Source organism: Anser anser, assembly GCF_964211835.1.
Source record: "Anser anser genome assembly, chromosome: 2".
Classification (NCBI taxonomy): domain Eukaryota; kingdom Metazoa; phylum Chordata; class Aves; order Anseriformes; family Anatidae; genus Anser; species Anser anser.
Genome location: NC_139721.1, coordinates 99,202,941 through 99,223,831, shown reverse-complemented (window position 1 = coordinate 99,223,831; position 20,891 = coordinate 99,202,941). Strand labels below are relative to the sequence as shown.

The following is a 20,891-nucleotide window of genomic DNA, read 5'->3' as shown; positions in this document are numbered from 1 at the left end:
AATAATATATTTTTTTTAACAGTCAGCTTCAATGGACACCATATGTGGACTATAGATGCTGAATAAGTTGAATTTCAAAACTCTGTGGGACTTATTGATGAAAAGCTAGTTTAAATTTTAAAATAATAGAAAAAGAGTTTCCTTAAAGACAGTTTTTTTGTACTTTAGAATATAATGGTAATATCATTTGTAGGTTTTAGGAGTTTTTTAATGAAAAATTGTAAATCAGACATGATCTTTTGTTGTTGTTGTTGTGTTTTGTTTTTTTTTTTTTACTATAAAAAAGGAAGTAAATCACTGATTTTGTAAATTTCAGCTCAGCAAACTCAGCCTGTCATAAAAAAAAAATCAGATTAGGTTCTTACCAGCTTATGTGCCATCCATGTATACGCATGTAGAATCTGTGGTTGGAATTAGCTGATATTATTCATTCTTTGACATTTTATAGATGTGCAAATCTGGATCTTTTTCTGCCCAAGCTACAGAGAATTGAAAAATATGAAAATTCTAAAATTATTGATGAAATTTAAAATAACTTTCTGTTCTGGGTTTGTTTCATTATGTAAAAACACTATTTCCCTACTTTGTCTAGTATGAGTTAAAGCTCCCTGTGCATTAGCGAGTTTTGTTTTCCTGTGAAAGTCATTCAGCAAAAAACAAAAACAAACCAAAAAAAACCCACCAACTATGTTCAATTCACGAATATGATAACAATTTCTCTGGCCTCTATTTTTCTAGAATGCAGGTTGCAATAGATATTAATATTTTTGCAATCCAGTGTTCAGTTGCTCTTTGACACCTTCTTGGAAGTACTTCAGCTCTTTTTTGGTCATGTTAATGGACACAGAATGAGAAACCCAAATACATCACTGTATTATGATCTTTGTGTACCTCCATAAGAAGCTGTATCACCAGTCTAACTGTGAAGGTGGTTAGGATTGGTCTACAAATTAAATTTTGAGTGGAAAGTGTCTTCTTAATCACTGGTTATATTAATGATGGAATAGCAAGTTGACTTTTAAAAGGTCCAAGTCATAAATGTAGTGCTGGGGTACTGGTTACAATTAATAATAATAAAAAATCATATTTTCCATATGTTCATATCCATATATTTTTCCAATTATAAAATCAGATTAATTATGCTGTTTCATAGTACAATGCATAATATAATAATGTAGAAGTGCTGAAGGTGTTGCTTTGTCAATCAGTGGTAGAATTTATTTTTCTGAAGTGGTTAAAAAAGACCTTTCACATTCTTCATTGTTTTTACTACACATCATTCACTGGTCTCCCCCAGATTCATAAGAATAAGAAAGTCATTTCCTTAGTAGTTTTTTTTCTTTTTTTTTTTTTGTTGTTTACTTCCCCTTTGCTTCCCTTACAGTTGCCTAATTATAAAATAAAGTTGTTGTTATTACTTTAAATTATTCTTATAAGGGAATTATCTCTGTTTTGTTTGAACTGTGTTCCAGGAGATACAAATTCTTAATTAATGGTATGAAGTTAATGGCTTTGGTTTCCTCAAAACAGGCAAAGATACTTAATCTTACTGTCCTTTTGCAATTACTTTTCACTGTTAAGCATGCATTACAAGTTGCCTTCAGATCTGTGTAAAAGCATCTATTATGTCCTTTTGGGAAGGAGAACTGTTTGCTATTGCTCTGCTTAAAGCCTTAAAGTCCCATGCACATACCAAAAAAAAAAAAAAAAAAAAGTAAAGGGAAAAAAGGAAAAAAAAAAAAGTCTAGACACCAAGGAGACACTATATATTGTAGTTATTATTATTTTTTTTTAATTTGATTGCTTAAAAAGATAAGTGGCTGAGAGAGAGTCAAGTGTTGTTTCTCTATAAATTGTGTGCCAGCAGGTTTATCACTAAACATTGTAGATTATGTTGAGTGGAATAATCAGGAGGAAGAAAGGGAGGCTAAAATAACAGAGTGGTAGGACTATTTTGACTCCACAATCAAACTCTCCTTGACTTTTGCCCTTTGGGTGGAGAGTGCTTATGTTACAAAACAACATGAGGTCAGCCTCTAGGTTTTGCTGTCAGTTTCTTTCTTGCTGATCTATACTGAGGGAGTAGTTGTCCAATAGATTTGTTTCCTTCACTTTTGTGTTAAATACTGCATGCTGTCGCTGTGTGGGTGATAAGAATGGCAATTGCTTTTCCTACAAAATATAAGAAGAACCATACGCTTCAAGAATGGAAAAACTGCCTAGATGGGATTAAAGAACCATGCCCAGGGACAGCAGAAAGATATCCTGGAAAACATGTGAGCCTCCACTTTTCAAATATCGCCCTCTCTCAGAGAAAATGTAGAGTCTCAGACTATTTTTACCATTACAAAGTCAGTATATTAAAAATAAAAATAAAAAAAAATCTTTTGGGTGTACCCAGTTGATTTAATTTGAAAATTCTCCCACATCCTTTTGAAAGGATAAATCGTACCTGTCCTGGTCTTCAGTTTTTTTCTGAACTCTTATTAGCTTAGGATTACAATTGCTTGGTTAGTGATCCAGTGCTAGGCCTGTGATGTGGAAGAGATGTGGGAGCCTGAGTGCATTATTTAATGGCTGTGGTAGAGTGGAGGAGGCCACTGGCAGGAAGCAATAAAGTAGTTATTAGGTAATGACTGTGGAGGCACTGTATATAAGGTTAAATTGATATATGTAAATCCCTGACTTTAAGATGCTCAAGCTGCCTCTTGGCACCCATCTTTCTTTACACAAGTGGGTATCAAATAGTTACTGTTTTGATAAATGGTATGTAGCTAACCTACATTAAAGACCTTAAGGGAGTTGAGCTCAAATTCCTTTGAAATGTAATGGAATTTGGGCGCCTAGTGCTGTTTCTTTTACAAATGTCACTGGCTCATTTGCTTTTATTAAACTGTCTTTTCAAAGTAGTGTAAAAGCTTTGATATATTCTATCACAGTATGAAAGTAGTATAGGCACAGGGTATACATGCAAACCAGCACCTCTGACTTGAAACACATGTTGGCAATGGCAGAAACCAATGCAAACCAATTGTAAGATGAACTGTTGATGACTTTCTGCTTCTGTGTCTAGCAGTTGTGGTGCATAATACTGATAGCATATTTTGGACATTTCTGCACAGGATGTATGGGCTAATTTGAACAGAAATGTTCCATGTTGGCTTGTTACTTGGTGTACATAAATATTACTTAATATATTATGAAAATGGAAAAAAACCTGTAATTTATTGGAGGTCAGACTCCTGACAAGTATGCAGTCCCTAAATCAGCAAAGTATATATGAACATGCCTAAGTAACTTTTACTCGCTTACGTATTTTGTCTTCTACACAACTGTATCTTAAGAAAATACCTATATTCAGCAAAGCTGTTATACATGATACAGAGAATCTAGTGTGATTATGATCATTACCCAACTATAGAATAGATCAAGAGTATTGTATTAGGATATCTATAAACATTTATACTACTGTTAGTACATAAGAGTGGATATATTTGTATGTAAGATACATATAAACAAGAATTTACTGGGCTTTGTTAGGTGCAACCTCACAAACCAGAGCTGAGCTTTTTGAGGAACCAATCTTTGTTTCTACTTCTGAGGCCTGAGGTGCCTTTTCTTGCTTGTAAAAATCAACATTTTGCATTGCCTGTGTATGGAGTCTATTTATAGGAATTAAACTCAACATGCTTCTGTAATACTCATGAAATTTCTTTCCTCAGACTAGGGCTATTGGGGGGCTGCAGTTTGGTTTTCTGTCATTTTCACGTGGCAGTGCTGCAAAATAAATACCAACTCGTGTTATATGGGAAACTCACGTATTTATTTTACTTTTTTTTTTTTTCATCTGGGTTTGCAGATTCAAATGCAGCACATCCTAGTCTAGAATTACAAAACAAATTTTAATTGTGGTTCCTTCCAAAAATATTTGTAAAATAAAGTGACTTTGTTAGATTGCAATCTGAAACATGCCTTCCACTGCCTTTTGTTTGCAGTGGAAACCATTAGAAGTTTTTTATGGCCACACCCAGGACTCCTCAGAGCAACGCTCAATCATATAAACATTAAAAACAAAAAGCCAAACCCGTAGACATCTGTAAGGCTTCACAAAAGAAACTGAGTTTCTTTGAGTGGTAGTTTTCATGCAGAACTGTACCTACTCTGAGAATTTATTCTCTTACGCTAAGAATGATTAAGGAATAAAATGTACTATTCATATTGCTTGCCTGTGCTTGCAAACTGTGCAGCATGGTAACAACAAATGAGTAAAATTTAAAATAAGTGCAATCTGCTTTTCTTAAAAGATATGTAGGATTAGGCGTCTGCACAGGTTTGGATTTAATCTTAGGTACTCTAATACTTGAATGGGTGATCACCAGGGAAACAGACATGCTTTTGTTTGTGAATAAATCCACGGTAGGTTGTTAAATGAAAATGTGTTTTCATGTAATTATGCAAAGGAAAATAAAACAACTCAGAGGTAAATTTTTGCTAATGTAATTTCTTAGCTGTGAGTGCAAATTCTGCAAGTGTTACATTGACATGTAAATTTGGAGGTCCACTTGTAGAGTTAAGACAGGAGAAGTATCCTAATCAGAGTTATACAAACCCATCTAATTAGCATGAAAATATTTCTGGGCTGCCACATGTGATGTATCATTGCTTTGCTGTGCAAACACAATTAAAGAGAGCCTTGGGGACTTCCTCATAAAGAGATTAAACAGGAAAACAAGACCAGCAATTCTAACAGCTTGTATCTGAAGACTTAACCAATCCAGACAAGTTTCCATTTCCAAAGATTTCTGTTCCCGACGTATGCATTCTAATTCACAAGTACGATTGTCTGATGCTTATAGGTCACAGACATCCACAATCTTTTACATTCTGCTGTGTTAGGAGAAGAAATAACAATCTGTAACCTTTCCAAAGGTGCATGTCATTTTTCTCTCCGGCTTCTCATTTTCTCCCATCAGAGATTAACAACAATTTAGACTCGTGAGTGGAACTACTTGTTGAATGCTGCCTAAACTGCTTCAGTCAAAATGACCTTGCTTAGCAAGCACCTATCTACTGTTTAAAATTCTTTCTTAAGTCAACCTCACTTGTTTTGTCTGGAATAGGTCAAGGAAGCAGATCATAGGCAAGTCTGGAGAGGTGGGTATTTCTGGTGAGGAGGTTTGAAATGAGTAGCTGCAAGTTCTTCAGGGGGCAAAAACTTCCTTTATTGAAATAGTAACTAGAAGAGCATGTTTGAAATATACCACCCATTTAGCACAGAAGTTGAAAATAACCTCTTAACTCAGATAATTGCTTATAGCTATTTAGGTGATTCTTATGCAATCTAATTCTGACTAATATGCTAGAATTAATAGTTTTGAGTAACAAGCACCCTATTTCTCATGCATTTTAAAATGATACATCAAATGCTCTAGGAAATTTTCTTGACTTTTTGAAATTCATTAGAAATGAAACTGAAACTTGCAGAATAGCAATTTCCAGTTATATATAATTCATTAGAATATAAACACATTAAACTAGTTCAATTCAAACTCTTTTGTGATGCAGTAAAATAAAATAAATAACTTCAATTAACATTTGAAACCATTGTTAGTTACAAGTAGTTTAGTGTGTATTTAGTATGCTCCAAACTTTGGTTTTCTAGTAGTTTATCACAACAAATTTAGCTCAAAATCAAAAAAGCATTTTTCATGCCGTCTTTTGTAGGAAAAAATTTCATCTAGCTAACTTGCTCAGTTCTGATGCAGGCTGCTTTTAGATTATAAAACTCTCTTCCAAAAATTCCAGATGACTGAAATTTTTTTAAAGGAAAACTTTTTGGCTTGAATTATTTTAAGTGTCATCTTTATATCACAGCAAAAATGTTGAGCAAAAAAATTCCATTCATGTGCCAAATACTAGAACGCATGCTGTAGCATACTGTTCAAAATCATTATATTGGATTGGATTTATTCTTATCATGAGCAGAAGGGAAAAGTCACCTTCTCACTAGGGTTTTTGGGTCTCCAAAATTAGCCCCTCTTTTGTTTGATCTTGCTTCTAATTTTGAGAAGGGACAGTCAATGACACTGGAATAATTTGAGATTTGCATATTTCTGGGGAGAAGCTTATGTTTTTATACATCTGTCATATTTACAATGGACCCCGTCCTCTTTGTCATTAATGGTGGTCATACACAGCTACTCTTGAAGAACCTTCTTTTCTGTGATTTTCATATTTCATGTCCAAGCAACTGGAAACAAACTTGTTTTGTTTTGTTTTTTACAATCCAGTCACTAAAATGGACTCTGAATAAGTATAGGATCTAACTAACCTTATAAATAGACTGTTGATTTAACCAAGAGCACTCACAGCTCTGCAGTTAACTTCTTTTCCTTCTCCAGACTGCACTTGATCTGCAGTGATTCTCTAAAGCAAGCTTTATTAACAATTCATCTGTCCTCTAATCCAGAGATTTCCTTCAAAGCAATAAAATTCCTGGTTGCCTCATCCAAATGAGTACACAAAGGGTCAAAAGTCATAATTGGTAAGATGTGAACATTGTCTAGTGTCAGAAATGGAGTCTACAAATTTTTAAAATTAAATCAAAATGATTAAAACGATTATAGGCTTATAAGAGTGAAAGGTCTATTCAAGAGAATAGGAGCTAGAAGTGCTGACATTAAAAGCTTGTTCTTTCACTGTCCCTCAGACTCAGTGCAGATGATAGGAATTAGTGAGTTAAAACTGTAAGGCATGAACTAAAATGAAAGTTTGAAAAGAAAAATATACAGACATGGTATGTATTTACCTATTTGATTCCGGAAAAGAAACTTTAATTCTGAAATATTGTACTGTTAGAGCTGAAGCCTTCACCAGCACTGCAAAGTGATGAAATGTTTAAGATTTTTGCTAACTGTCCAGGAATATTCAGTAGCTAAAAAATAAATAGCAAATGGTAAGGGAAGGAAATGGAGTTTTAAGCCCCATTTAAAATTAAACCTTGTGTTTATTAGTATCAATCCATAATAGTAATACTTGTATTTGAATATAGTGTTACCAACAGGGAACGTTTGGTCTATTTGGGACGTGCTGTGAGATCCAGGCAGCTGTGGTGGCTTAGCCATTTTTAAATACTTAATAAACTGGCACTCCTAAACCTCACTTATTTATTATTAAGGACATAAAATCGCTCAAAAGAAAGCCAGATGTTTAGAGAAAACAGTTTGTTTTCAGGGTTTTGAGCTGTGTATCATGCTTTTCATTATAAGACTTCCTATTCCTTCTCTCAGTATTTGTATGTTTTAAAATATATTCTAGTAAGGCTACTAAAGCCCCTTGCAGTTCATCCATTCCCCACATACATGGGTTAAATGGTAACCACAGAGAAATAAAATGTATGTAGTTTAAATGTTTACTTCAGGAAATTGTTTTTGAGACTTTAAGTTGTTCAGCAAGAGCAGAGTTGCTTTAAAGTACTTCTGAAGTCATATTCAGATATGACTTACCCCAAAAGTAAGCCCTGCAGAGTTTCTATCTTAAGAGCACTGTTGCAAATCATATGCCCTGTAACAAAATCTATGCCTTGTGACAGAGCTGTGTGACTTTTCTCACTTTCTGTACTCAGTACTAACACTGTTTTCTTTGTCTCACCAACCTCAGTTTGCATATGTTTCTCTCATATATATTGTCCTCTCCTCACTGGCAGTGTTTAATGACTTCATCTTTGTTCCTCCTTTGAAATCTCGTCTTTGAAGCTGTGTGTGTGTAAGTTGGATCCCAAATTCTTTTTTGATTTCTGCATAGAAACTTACAGCACCACGGTCACCACGTGTGAATCACAAGATTGGTTGTTCATCTTGGGCATCATATGTGCCCAAACTGGGTTTTGTTAGAAGGAATTTTATAATATTTGAAATGTGTATCTGTTTTTATGCAACATTTCATGTATTCATGTGCAGAATGGAAGTAAGCACCTCTGGTTGCTTAATGGTAGGCATTCAGTGGTCTTAAAATAGATCTATTTTATCTCAGAAAAGACAGTTGCCAGAACTGTCAGAGATTTGTTGTTCATGTATACCATTTCATTAAATTTTCTGTGTGGTATTCTAAATAAATGGCACTTACTAAGAAGTTGGGAAGTTAAAATTAGAAAGAGGGAAGAAATCATGGCCTAGCAGAAAGTAATTGCATCTTAGAAAATATTTGCTCATAAATTATAGATAATGACTGTTTAAAGTTTGGGAAAAAGTAAGAAGGGAAGTGTGGGCATTTATGAGGAAACTGTGAGGTAAAGATGATGTGAAGACTAAAGATGTACTACTAATTCCTGTTCTCTCCCTGATAAATCTTCTTCTGTCAGTTCTCTCAAAATTTCTGCCATTTTTCTGCCCTGCCTCCAAAGTCTGTGTTGGTTTGTCTGCACATGTAGAGCTACAGAAAAATAAACAAAGAAGCAACTGGTTGATGAGAAAAGCCCAAGGACATCCAAATTGATTCAGTCCAGCAAATTAATTAGATCAGAATATTGGAGAATCATAAAACTTCTGAAAAAAAAAACAAATGAAACTTAATTGAGGAAAACCTTAGGTACAAAACTCCTTTGACTTGATCCTTGAGATACCTTGAAATGCCATATTTTATGTGGCCTAGGTTAATACAGAAACTGGGGAGTATGCAACTTTTCAGATTAATTTCTAAGAGAAGTAATAAAATTGTTGCATGTGATTTTGTTACTGGATAAAGAAAGGAGGGAAAAATCCAAATAGGCAGATCAGAAAGTCACTTGAAACTCAGCAGACCAGACCATTTTACTCCTTTGATGAGATTGCTTTTCATCAAATTCCAGTTTCCTGAGATCTTTGAGACTTGAAGTTGTCTTCTCAGTTTTCATTGAACAAGAAGAGGAAAGGGGATGGGAAGGGGAGAAAAGAGATACCTTTTATTATAGTGTAGATGGTAAATATAGGGAGTCCTGAATTGTGCTAAACTTCATATGACCTTGACATATGTGAAATACTGGAATTTACTGATCAATACCAGTTTCAGATTCTGGAGACTGACATGAGAAAATTTTAGTTATCCTAGGGTGATTTTTTGGTGCTGAAATAGTCAATATATGTGCATCAACACTGGTGTACATAATCATGTAGTCAGTAACGAAGAGGCTAATATCCATCACATGCATAATACTTTCTTTTGTATGTTTTTTAATTTAGAGTTTTTTCCTTTTTGCTTGGTAGGTACTCATTTGATACTCAAGACAGAAAAGTGCTGTTTACATATGTGCATATATTATATTTATGGGATGGTGCAATCTTTTAAACACTGCAAAGATTGAAGAGGACAAGGGAATATGGATTCATTATTTAATTTCTGGATTAGACATTAAGTATAATTTAAAGGAAATAACAGCAAATAAGTAATTTACCTTTGAAACAAGTATAAGGAGGAAATGGAGGGAGGATTTTTTTTGGATTTACCATGGCAAAACTAGGTAAGTAAGTTTAATAGAACCATGTCTTCTAATAAATAAAACCTTTGATAAAATGGATTTTATCAAAAGACTTTATCATAACAAATAATTACCATTAGCAGCAATTTTAAAAAGCAACACAATATTCTAGTAGTCGTTCTTTTCATTCTTCTACAGCGTTTTGAAATAAGTTTTCCAAGATCTTTGTCATAAATGCTACCATTTGAGATTCTGGATATACTTTTATGGAATATGTGAATTCATGCTCTTCAGTGGAAAATCAGTGGCTGAAAAGGATTTGAAATTACTTGAAGAATGTTGACATAGGAACACTTAATTTGAATATAGAACCTGAACTATGTTTCTTTGTGTGAATGGTGGAGTAATGTCAGTTACTGAGGATCAGAAGGTTTGTCATCTTTCCTTTTTAAAGAAATGAGTCCAAATCAGTGGAGCATTTCCAGCAGCTGACTGTCTGTCCCTGATTTCCATTTTTTCTTTTAATTAATTTGTGTAGTCTATGCGTTTTTATTGAGGCCTCATTGCTGTTTTCTGAAAGGGTGGAGATTATCCTTTTAATATCTTCAAAATAAAATGTTATTATTGTACCGTGTTACAAATGGAATTAAGTATGCGCACAAGATAATTTTCATAACTGACATTTTCCTGTGTGCTTTTTTAAATAACTTTGATATATGTGGGAAGAGAAGAAGTTATAAAGGTGCTATCCCTTCAAAAATAAAGGTATAGTTTGAAAATTATCTGCATTTAGTGTTTAGTGTTAATTTTTGTTTTTTTTTTTTTTAGTATTTAGATTGATTTTTTTTTTGTCCCAAGTATAGAACTAGTAAGTGGAAATCAAGAGCATTTATATTCAAGGTTTATACTGTAGGTTTATATCCTAGGTTTAGGTATCAAGCATATTTATTATAGATAGAGGTATAGATAACAAATATATCAGTCTATAACATCAATTATACTACAGGTACATCTCATTAAATTTGACTGTTTGTACCATTCATGCCTGTTGATTAGAAAAATACTAATAATAAAATTCAATATCAGTGGTTGCTTCTGAAAGAAACAGTTGCTGAGAGACTCAGACTCAGACTTCACACCTTCCATCAAACCTTCCAATCTCAATCAAAGGTTTGTTTCGAGAAGAGAACTGGTGTACAGACTCTGGCTGGAGCAGGTGTAAATAGAAAGCAGATTTCTAAGTTATGAGCCCCACAGCTAACAACTTCCTGGCATAGTTGCTCGTGCATTCAAGTATAGGACTTCCACTTCTTTATGTACATTTGTGGTAAAGCAAGACAAGGACAGCTACCTAGGTTTAAAATGTTTAGTTTAAAATAGTTTATGATATGATAGTTTAATGATTAGTAGATTAAGTTTAATGATTAGATAGATTAATGATAGTTTAAATGATAGTTTAAAATGAATCCTAAGTATTGTACTGGCGTTCTGAAGTGGTGCATAGTACCAAATTGGTATATAGCAGTACCTAACTGGTTACTCATCTTTGCTGGGAATGGGCATGTGTCATAGGGACAAACATAAATATGATGTGCTGCATTAATATATTTCCAGTACTATGCAAATGTGGTTTGCTTTCAGATACACAATTAAAAATGCTCCAAGTCTAACAAGATCTAAAAAGAGGTTTTCTAGGATTTCAGGTGGTGTCTGCAGTTCCTAGGCAATTCTGTAGAGCACAGTGCAGTTAAACCCACCTCACAGTGAAGCAAGAAATAGAAGCTTCAATGCACTACTGCATCCAAATCTGATTTTATTCACAATCATAACATGTAGTTTCACTGAAAGCAAAGATTATTTACAGGCACAAATTTTCCCTTCTCATAAGATTTCTTTCTTCTGGGTGTAGTTCTTTTTGTACTCTCGAGGTCTTTGTTATATGAAGGCTTTTTCCTTTGGACCTTAATGTTTACACTTTGCTTAGTTGCTTTCGGCCAAAACTTGAATGTTCTCAGGCACAAAGAAATTTGGCACTACATTATTTGGATCAGATTGTCTAATTAGTTGCAGTAAGATGTCCGGCACTTTTGACTGAAGATGAGCCTGCACTATAGAATTCTGATTTTGGATCTATAATCACAACTTTTAAGTTCAGAAATGTTCAGAGGTCACCTGCAAACAAATCTGGATACAAAAGCAGAAGTGATTTATGGTCAAAATATAATGTAAATTATGTGTGAGTTAATTTTTCAAAGACAATTGTGTTACTATGCTATTATGTGGTCTATATTAAAATACGGAGAAAAGGGGTTTGCAACCCTTAGTTAGATTAATGTGCTTTTCACTAGGATATCAATAAAACACTAATGCCAGCCTTGTCTGTGAATAAAATACCTATAAACACAGTATATAACACGTTTTTACATAGTTGACCTATTGAACATTTCCACATGTTTTTCATTTATGTGGAATTGTTCTCTCTTACTACACTCTGTTCATTTCTTTAAAACTTGATTTAAATGGAACAGACACCTTAAACATCTTAACAAGCATAGCTGACCTTTTTGGGGAATTCTCTAGAAAGGGTTGTATGCAGCTGCTGCCCAAGGTGTGCTTAGATCTGGTTTGTGGAATTGAATATGGTAGAAGCATCCTCAGAAGAGTTTTTACAAGTGCAGTGTAAAAGCTAGACACAAGGGAAATATTGGCACTGGTCAAAGAAGTGTATTAGTGATGCATATAATTTCCCCACAGTTGTACTGTGGTGTGCTCACATGCACAATATATTGGTTAACTGGTAATAGGAAGCCGTTGTTTTCTTTAGAGATCAGAAACATGAACTTCTGGCATGTCATATGAACACGTGCATAATGTAATAACTTAAACATATGTCACTTGTAAGGTAGGTGTGAAACAAGGGTATTCAAGTTGAAAGATCGTAGAGCTAGCTATAGAATCAAGAGGAAACACAGGAGGATGCATGCTCTGGGAACAGACAATGTTTTCAGAGGTTGCTTTCGTTCTGTTATGTGCAAAAATTAAAATCTACAATTCATACTTATTCAATCCCTCTCACTCTTTCCTCTCCTTTTTTCCTTTTTTCCTTTTTTTTTCCTTATTTAGTCCACCTCCTCCCCCCCTTCATTTTTTTCACCTTTTTTCTTTTTTTTTTTTTTCATTCTGGAGTGTTGGGGGGTGGGTTGGTAGTGGGTGAGAGGGAAGTTACCTTTGGATACTTTTTTATTATTCTTGTTTTTCATCAGTAGTAAAAGTACTTCATAGTTTTTCGTGTTGCATTATATACCTATATTAGAGAAAAAATAGAACTTTACATTTCATCTCAAAAGGAATCATTTGTGCCATATCTGAGACAGAGAAGATCTTCTACTGATTTATTTATTTATTTATTTATTTAATAGTAGTTCTGTTATAGTTAATGGTTCAAAATCTTTGAGAATATTTGTCATGTTGTATTATTTTACTAGCCTTTGTTATATGTCATTGCTCAGTTCTGGTTACTGAAAACACCGTCTCTCAGCCTGATGACAGTTTGTGCTCTAAATGTTCTTAGTCATTTCAAGGTGTATGCTCATTTCCTTCTGGTAATGGGACAAACCTTCTTTGGCTTATAAACCCCAAAGCAGCTTTAATATAAAAATTAAGCTAATGAGTGATTTAGCCATATTGTAACCTTGCTGTTCTTTGGATTCTATGCCCTTCTTGTAGCTAAGAACTTTCAGAACAAAAGATGTTTTAAATGTACAACACTAGAGTTTAAATATGAGCAAACATAATGGATAAATCACAGATCTGGGGCTCTGTAAACTGCCTCTGTACTAAAGAAGTAATATTCATGATCTAAAAAAAGTCTAGTGGTATGTTAAAATTTCCTCCATCACAAAGAAAAATATTCATATATAGGTTGTATCTGTTTTGAAATCATTTGTTTGCAGATCAGGATAATTTGCAAAAGCCATACACTTTTTCAGTGAGTAGCCTGGCTACATGCGTTTTTCCTATTTATTTTATTTTTTTATTTTTTATTTTTTTTATTTTAAACAGAATTATAACTAGGAAGTCAGAGCTGAAACTTGCAAACTTTATGTAAAAATGACTCTATCTACAAAATCCTGACCAGTTGGAAGGAAGAGTATGTTTTCATCTGCCATTGAAACTCAAAGACTTCTCTTCACCGTGCAAATCTATAGAATTATTAATTTTTTTAGTTCTCAAATGAATATGCAGTGTTTGTGAGAGAGAAAAAGCAAGAGACAAATCTATTTCCAAATTACAAAACTGAGGACTTGAAGTCAAGGTGGTTCTTATTTCCACCTGTTTGTGAATTGGCAATATAATGGCTCTGGAATATTCTTCCTTTCCTCGGCTGTTAACAGCAGTAGGGATAGATGTTAGGGCTCATCCCTTATGAACTATCATTTGTGTCTTTAAAATAAGGCCTTATTGTGGCTGTAACTGCTGTGAATGGTTTGTGAAACCATGATGCAAAGGAAGTCAGCAGAAAGTTTGCCATTGACTACAAGAGTCTTTGGATCAGGCCCTGGGCTTTTAAGTCTGTAACTGTCATGGAAAATAAATACTGTCCTTTAAGGAGCAAGCTCCAGGGACTCCTAAAAGTGGCTTAAATAGCTGAGAGAGGAGCAGTATAATAACTTCAGCTTTCATATAGTAGGTTCTCACTAGGTTCGCATCCCAGTGATACTGCTGGGACTCCCAAATCACTGGTCAACTGTGTAATGATACATGGCAAATTACCTAGGTAATGGCAGTAGGATAAATCACCTCCAGCCAATGCTGGTTAGCCAAAGAGGGGTATGCTATGTGTTAACTGGAACCTATTCCCCAAAGACAAAATCAAAGGAAAAACAGACTTGAGAATTTTTTTTATTATTATTTTTTTAACTCGATATGATGATTAGTGGTCATTAGTGAAGATGATTTATTTTTCCTTGTGGAAAGGCTAGTGAGACTTTAGAAAAGCAAATGTGAATGTGTAACTTTTTACAGAAATTACTGGAAGGGATCAGAGATTTCACAGCAGTTTTCACCTTCAAGACAGAATTTCTGTTTGTATTCTTCAAGTAAGGAAAAACAACACGGTGGAAAATATTCAGGAAGTTTTTGGTAACATCCAGTGCTGTGAACTACAGTTGGTAACTTGACATTATCACTTTAATGAGAGAGAAAGGAGATAAACAACAACTACTCCCAAACCTCCTAAATGCTTTGCTGGGGTGACATGAAGATGAAGGTCGAAGTGCTGTCAACTCAACTCAGTAGGAATTGAAGGCGCTGAGTATGTCATAGGATCCTGGCAAAAGAAAGTGCTGTAATTAGTCTTAGCCAGAGCACAAACCAGAAAGTCTATTAAAGAAAGTCACAGAAAAGCGCAATATTTTTTTCATACTTCTACCCAGAAATGTGTGACTTTTAAGTCACATCTGATGCTCACAGTTAGCTGTGGGAAACGTAAATGTAGTTTAGGCAGATGCCAATTACAATAATAGTAATTTGAATAGTCTTATAATGTTACAAGATATTCTTTCTGACATTAATGAATCATGTGCTAGTGAATTGAGCAGTTAAAGGAAGGTGTTAATGGAATCGTGGTACATTGACTAGCATTAAGCACATCCTGTGTTAGGCAGTGATGTATGAGTCCATGGTGGTATTTTTGGAACTTCCTTTGTGGAGCATTGTTGAGTGTTAGAATTATCACCTCTTTATGAAAGGGGAGGGGGGGGGGGGGATAAATGACTTATCCATCTATTGCAGAGTTCAAATTATAACTCCACTCTTTTCAGTCTGGGTGTGTGGACACAAGCCATAGACGCTCTCATCTTTTATTGATCGTATTGCTGTTTTTATGCTGTTGTTGCTTTAGCATATGTAAGTGTATCTATGCAGGTTTTTTCAAATGTTTCAATTTGAATAACTGTGATGGCTTACAGACTTTACTTGCATGTAGGATGCCAGCTGAGGTTTAGAATGTTTGTTATACAACATTCAAAGCCCTTTGATCTAGAACCAGTATTTATACTTTCTCAAAGAAGCTTGTTTTCCTACTGTGACCTGCCCATCTCTGGCTTTCCTATAGTGTTTCTGACAAAAAATAAAATAAAATAATATTTAAAAAAGTGTGTATATATATATATATATATCTCCAAGACTCTCCTAATGCTGTGACTTGCATTTCTGACTAATCTTTTTTTCCCAGCAACCTGAATACAATGTTGTAAGAGAGAAGCAGATCTGATTCATCATCTACATAAAGTATGGCCAAATCATACCTGAGTTCTAAAGATGAGTAGATGTTGAATGACAAAAGATTAGACTGAAACAGTCATGGAGGATTCATGCTAGCAGCAGAATACAAAGAACCTAACCTAGTGTTTGATCAAAGGAGACTTTACCTTTTCAGCAGCTTTTCACATGATTACTCCAAACAATGATTCCTAATCTTCATATGATTGTCAATATTTAGATTACAGACAGACTAGAAAATTCTGGAAATTCTGTTAAATTTACACTTGTGGCAGTGAATTCCATAGCCCAGTTATATTAATGAAATGATTTGAAACCCATATCGATGTTTGTAGTAAAGAGTAATGATCTCTTGGTTTGTTGGCTGAATACTGTCCAAGTGCTGCAGAGGGTTAGGCAGATTTTTGTTAACTCTGCGGCTGGGATAGAAAAAATAATAATATCAGTTGAATCTTGTTTCCATCTCAGGTAACAGTTGTATCTGGGATAGATCCCTGATAACCTTGAAAGGTTTTGAGTGGTTCAATGTCCTTTATTTTTGCTGGGATTTCAGTTGGTCCTGACAGACAGAGCTGCATTTAAAATCTGTTCTTTAAACATCTTTACTTTCTTTCTGTACTGAAAAATCGATTAAGGAGAGGAGTTTGGATTTTCTTTTCTGAAAAGGTTTTCTTTGTGCCTGGATAAGAAACAGTGGCTTCTGCATTTTACAGACTTTGTGTTGACGAACTAACTGTTTTACAAAGGTGGCCCTTCTCTCTCATAAGGGATAACCAAGGATGCTATTTCTTTCCTCAGGAATTTGTTTTCTTGTGGCCCTACTTCCAGTTCCAGCCAACTCTCATTTATCTCAGAATGACCTATGTAGCCTCCTGACTTTTCTCCTGTGTCCCCCTTGTAATATGCTCTTTTTGCAGAACCACCAGAAAGCTAATAATTTTCTGGATAATGTTTCTGACTTTGGTTTAGTCACTGGTGGGATCCAAGACCCTCCCAACATCATTCTCTCTCTCTTTTTTTTTTTAATATGATTTTCTTGTCAGAGTCTGAGTGAAAGAACCACCCAAATACTTGTATAAAAAAGAAAATGCAATTATTTTCAATGGAATCATCAGATCAGAGATATAAATATCTATTTCATCATTTGAACATATTTCAAGTTATGGCAGAAAGAAGATAGTCACTCTTTGAAACCAAGAAGGCAGTCAAATGTTTAAATTTGCCAAACAAATCTGTTTATTATTATTGTTGTTATTATTATTATTAGTATTTTACTTGGAGCTTTACACCATTCTTGTGAAAAGCATAGTGACTGAGTCAAGTACAAAAATAAAGGTCATATTTTCATGATGATAAAATTATAATATGTTTAGTATGGCTGATTAAAAAGGTTGAAGCTACACTCTCAACAAGTGGAACAACTACTGTTTGTAGTGCTAGACTGTCTCTGCCAAAGTTTGCAACAGGAACCAAATGTCCGTTGTTTGATAACGTTAACTTTTCCAAGACACCTCATCAACCACAGTTTTTCCTTGCCTGTACCTAGAAACAAGAATATTATTATTTTTTTTTTTGCATCCTAGTTTGATGATTTCACCAACTACGTTTTTATTTTGTTAATGAGAATACATTTTCTGCTCTTATAAAGGTTTTCATGGAAACTAAGAAAGTAGATAGAGCTTTCAAAGCAATTTGGATTATGTAATCAAAAGAATGTCTAAGATACAATCACAAGGCTTTAAGATTCCAGATATAACCATTAAGTCATTGATAACCTTCCAAAGTCTGAAAGAAATGTTACCTTTAATAATTTAAATGGGTAAAAAAAAAAAAAAAAAAAAAAGAAAAAAAAAAGGAAAAATGGAAGTCTCTTGTTGAAAATATAAAGTGGAATACATTATGTTGCACTTTGGGGTTCTTTACAAGCTGGAAGTTTCCCCTTAAATAAGACATTTATTGAAAATGTATTTGTTTGCATGATACTAATATTACAGTCTTGCTGAAAAAGAAAAAAAGTAAATTTGCAAGGCATTTAAACTGAAAGGAAATCATGGTCTAAAAATTACAGACATTTTTTTGGACAAAATCTCCAAAAAAAGAGATGCACAACTTGTTAAAATTCAATCCTATCAATCCAGACCATTGTCAAAGTATCAAAAATTATAGCCTAAGTTTGGTGAACCAAGTTATGCTGCTGCTAGTGTGGCAGACTTAGTAACCAAACTGAGGTGGGAAGAAAGTATGAGCTACATGTACTTAATTGCAATGGTCATATTTTAAATTTGGCATGGCACAGGAGGATAATATGACCTAAAATATAAAAATGAAAAAGAATAAAGGAAATTGAAGAAATACCCTAAAAGCATAAATTTATTATCCCAATGAGGTGTCATATTTCAGCATATTAAATTCAGATGTGTATCAGTAAGTCCACTAACAGGATAAATTCTGTAAAGAAGCTTTGGCTTCCTTATCTTAAGTCTCCTTTACTCCATTCACAGTTTGTGAGCTATAAAGAATAAAATAAAAGATTTTACATGAAAACACAGCTCTACTTTGTAAAGTAGACAAAAAGAAAAAAGTTTGACAAAAAGAAGGGTAAATCCAAGTAGGGGCCTTGTGGCCTGGGGTGCGGGACAGGTAGATGAGAAAATGACTGCTTCGGTGGTTGGGCTTAGGGGGTAGTAGTTAGTGTGGGTCATATCCTACCTAGAGGCCAGCCACAAAAGTTGTCTGTCTGGGACCTGTGCTGTTGAACATATCTATCATTGAGCTAGAAGAGATGATGGAATGCACTCTCGTCAGGCATGCACAACATGAAATCAGGGATTCTATATACTCAGGCATTCTATATCCTCAAGATAAGGGCTGCCATTCAGGGGTGGGCAGAGAGCCTTGAGGAAAGGATCAATGGGCACATTATTAAATACAGCAAGGATAAATACAAAGTGCTGTAGCTGGGAAAGATTGACCTGTTAAAGCGATACTGGGGAGAAGCTATTCTGGAAAGGTCTGGGGACTGGTGGGCAGGAAGCTGAGCACAAACCCCGAGTGTGCAGTGATAGAGGCTGGGAATATCCAGCTCCTATGGACAGGAGCATGTCCCATAGGTCAGCAGAAGGGGCTCTATCCCTCTAGTCAGCATTGTTAGGCCATGTGTGCATACTGCATCCAGTTTGGGCTCTCCATTACATACAGGATATTGGAGAACCAGAGTGACTTCAGGGGAAGCCCCAGCATGGCTGGGGCTGGAGCTCCTGCCCCTTAAGCAGAGGCTCAGGGACAGGGATAGCTCACCCACACAAAATCAAGGTATGCCTGCTTTATTAAATGTTTTCAGTAGATTCTAATAATGCTATTTATTGAAATATCATTCCACTTTGTGATAGGTATCTTATATAAGGCAGTGATTACTCTCTAGTTGTGAATTCCTTTCTCCGTGATCTGTCAGAGGAGTTTATTTTAGTGTCTCAAAGTCGATGCCTTATTTTTGCACTGTTGCCATAGGTAAAATAGATCTACTGTTTTGTTTGTTTGTTTTCCCCCCGCTGATGTATAAAAGACAATTGATAGGTAAAAGCAAAACTGATAACAAATTAAATTCTTATTACTGTGTTTTCTATTGTAGCTTTGAAAGAAATAGTGCCCATATTGAAAAGCCAGAAACTCACTGAATGTAAAATCCGTGTCATTTTGCTGAAGTTAATGGACTTGTGCCAATTTATGTGAAATTAAGATCTGGCCTCTGTTCTGGAGCTAGTGGGGAGGACTTTTCCTATTTACCTTTGACTTTATTAGTGTCTCAAATATACATATCACTACCATATATTTGTGTGTCTCAAAAATACATGGTACTCCCATATGTTTGCATGTCAGTCGCTTTTTAGAATTGGTTTTCATTAGAGTTGCCCAGGAAGCACATAAAGTTATTGTTAAGTTAAAGTTATCGTAATTAGTTATTGTTTGACCCCAAAATAACAAAATAAACACAAAGTAGTTCTTGCCAACAGAGTAATTGGAAGGAAACTAAAACGTTTAACTCTAACATATATCTCAAATAAAACTTGATATGTAACTGTGAAATGTATAAAGAGGTATGTTTTACTAATACTGTACTGGCATAACAGAAGGCAAAGTTCTGCTCTCCAATAAAGGAGATTCAATTTCCTGACATCATTAATGTGAAAGGAGAATTTGGCCTCCATCTTCTTAAGCCACCCTGTCTCTGTTATTGATAAAGCTACTGGTTTTCTTGGTCCATTGTACTGGTCCAGACTTTAGGCTTGAGCCTGAAGAAGGGAAGCTTTCTCAAGAATCAGATAGCGTAGTAGGTCAGTGCTGTTCAGTTGATCCATATTTGCTAGCATTAGAAAATATGATGGATTGCACTGAAACGAAACCATCAGGTTCTTAAACTGAATGGTTCCTTTTTGGAGTTCAAGAAAAAGTTTAAGCCACTGGATAAAATTAGGGGCCAATTATGTATAAACTTCTTTGCCACTAGAATAAAGGAAGCCATAATTCTGTAGACTTACATTTTATTGAGTTCATCTGTTTTCATTTATAAATAGAATGTAAGAGAAGAAGAAATCTATACTTGTGGACAGTGATATAATGCGGCTTCTGTACGCTTGCATTGAAATCAACCAGAACACTTGGGTTCTTTCTTTGACAGGTTAAAAGAAGACTCAGAAAAGGCAAAACTACTTTAAGAATGTCAGTCTTGAACACTGTAGTTGTTAATGTCAATCTTGAATATTATATTTAATAAATCAGCATATTCAAGTTCTTGCTTGGATAGAGGAAATTAACAACTTTTCAAAGAATAAATTAGACCAAGCCTATAAAACTCCATATTTATGACATAATTCAGAAAAACAAAGCAAAACAACAACAACAAAAAATCACTTTTTAATTACCTTAGGAATTCCTAAACATCTAATTTCTCTCTTCAGAATGTTTAGACTTGTCCTTGTGTGTTAAGCCTTTCAAAATTAAATACATTTTAAATCTAAAAAACAGGGACAGATGAGGTATTCATTGTACAAAAAAAAGTTGGGACAATGAACCAAAAGATCCAAGAAGTACCATCATTAAAATTCTGCTGTTGGATGTCACTTGGGCAGTCACTGCCTGGAAAAGTGTAATATTTTTTAAT

General features: G+C 34.6%; 2 protein-coding genes across 12 annotated transcripts in view; one reads left to right on the top strand and one right to left on the bottom strand.

Annotated features, from left to right (window-relative positions):
- BBS9 (Bardet-Biedl syndrome 9) overlaps positions 1–20,434 on the top strand; it is a 289,008-nt gene extending 268,574 nt beyond the window's left edge. For 5 of the 7 annotated variants that reach the window (XM_083822115.1, XM_083822100.1, XM_083822112.1 and 2 more), the window contains one exon: positions 18,932–19,098. In XM_083822115.1, the coding sequence (XP_083678241.1) occupies positions 18,932–19,083 (152 nt within the window). In that variant the 3' untranslated portion in view covers positions 19,084–19,098. Of the gene's footprint in view, positions 1–9,239; positions 9,488–18,931; positions 19,099–20,408 lie in introns of those variants that run through there. The other 2 variants (XM_083822113.1, XM_083822114.1) reach the window with 2 other exon arrangements.
- The window catches only part of LOC310893338 (uncharacterized protein), a 68,920-nt gene continuing 57,380 nt past the window's right edge, over positions 9,352–20,891 (bottom strand). For 3 of the 5 annotated variants that reach the window (XR_014578912.1, XR_014578914.1, XM_083822143.1), the window contains one exon: positions 9,352–14,780. Coding sequence is in view for 1 of the 5 variants with exons in the window: in XM_083822143.1 (XP_083678269.1) it covers positions 14,771–14,780 (10 nt within the window). In the remaining 4 variants the exon portion in view is untranslated. The remainder of the gene's footprint in view (positions 14,781–20,891) is intronic. The other 2 variants (XR_014578913.1, XR_014578915.1) reach the window with 1 other exon arrangement.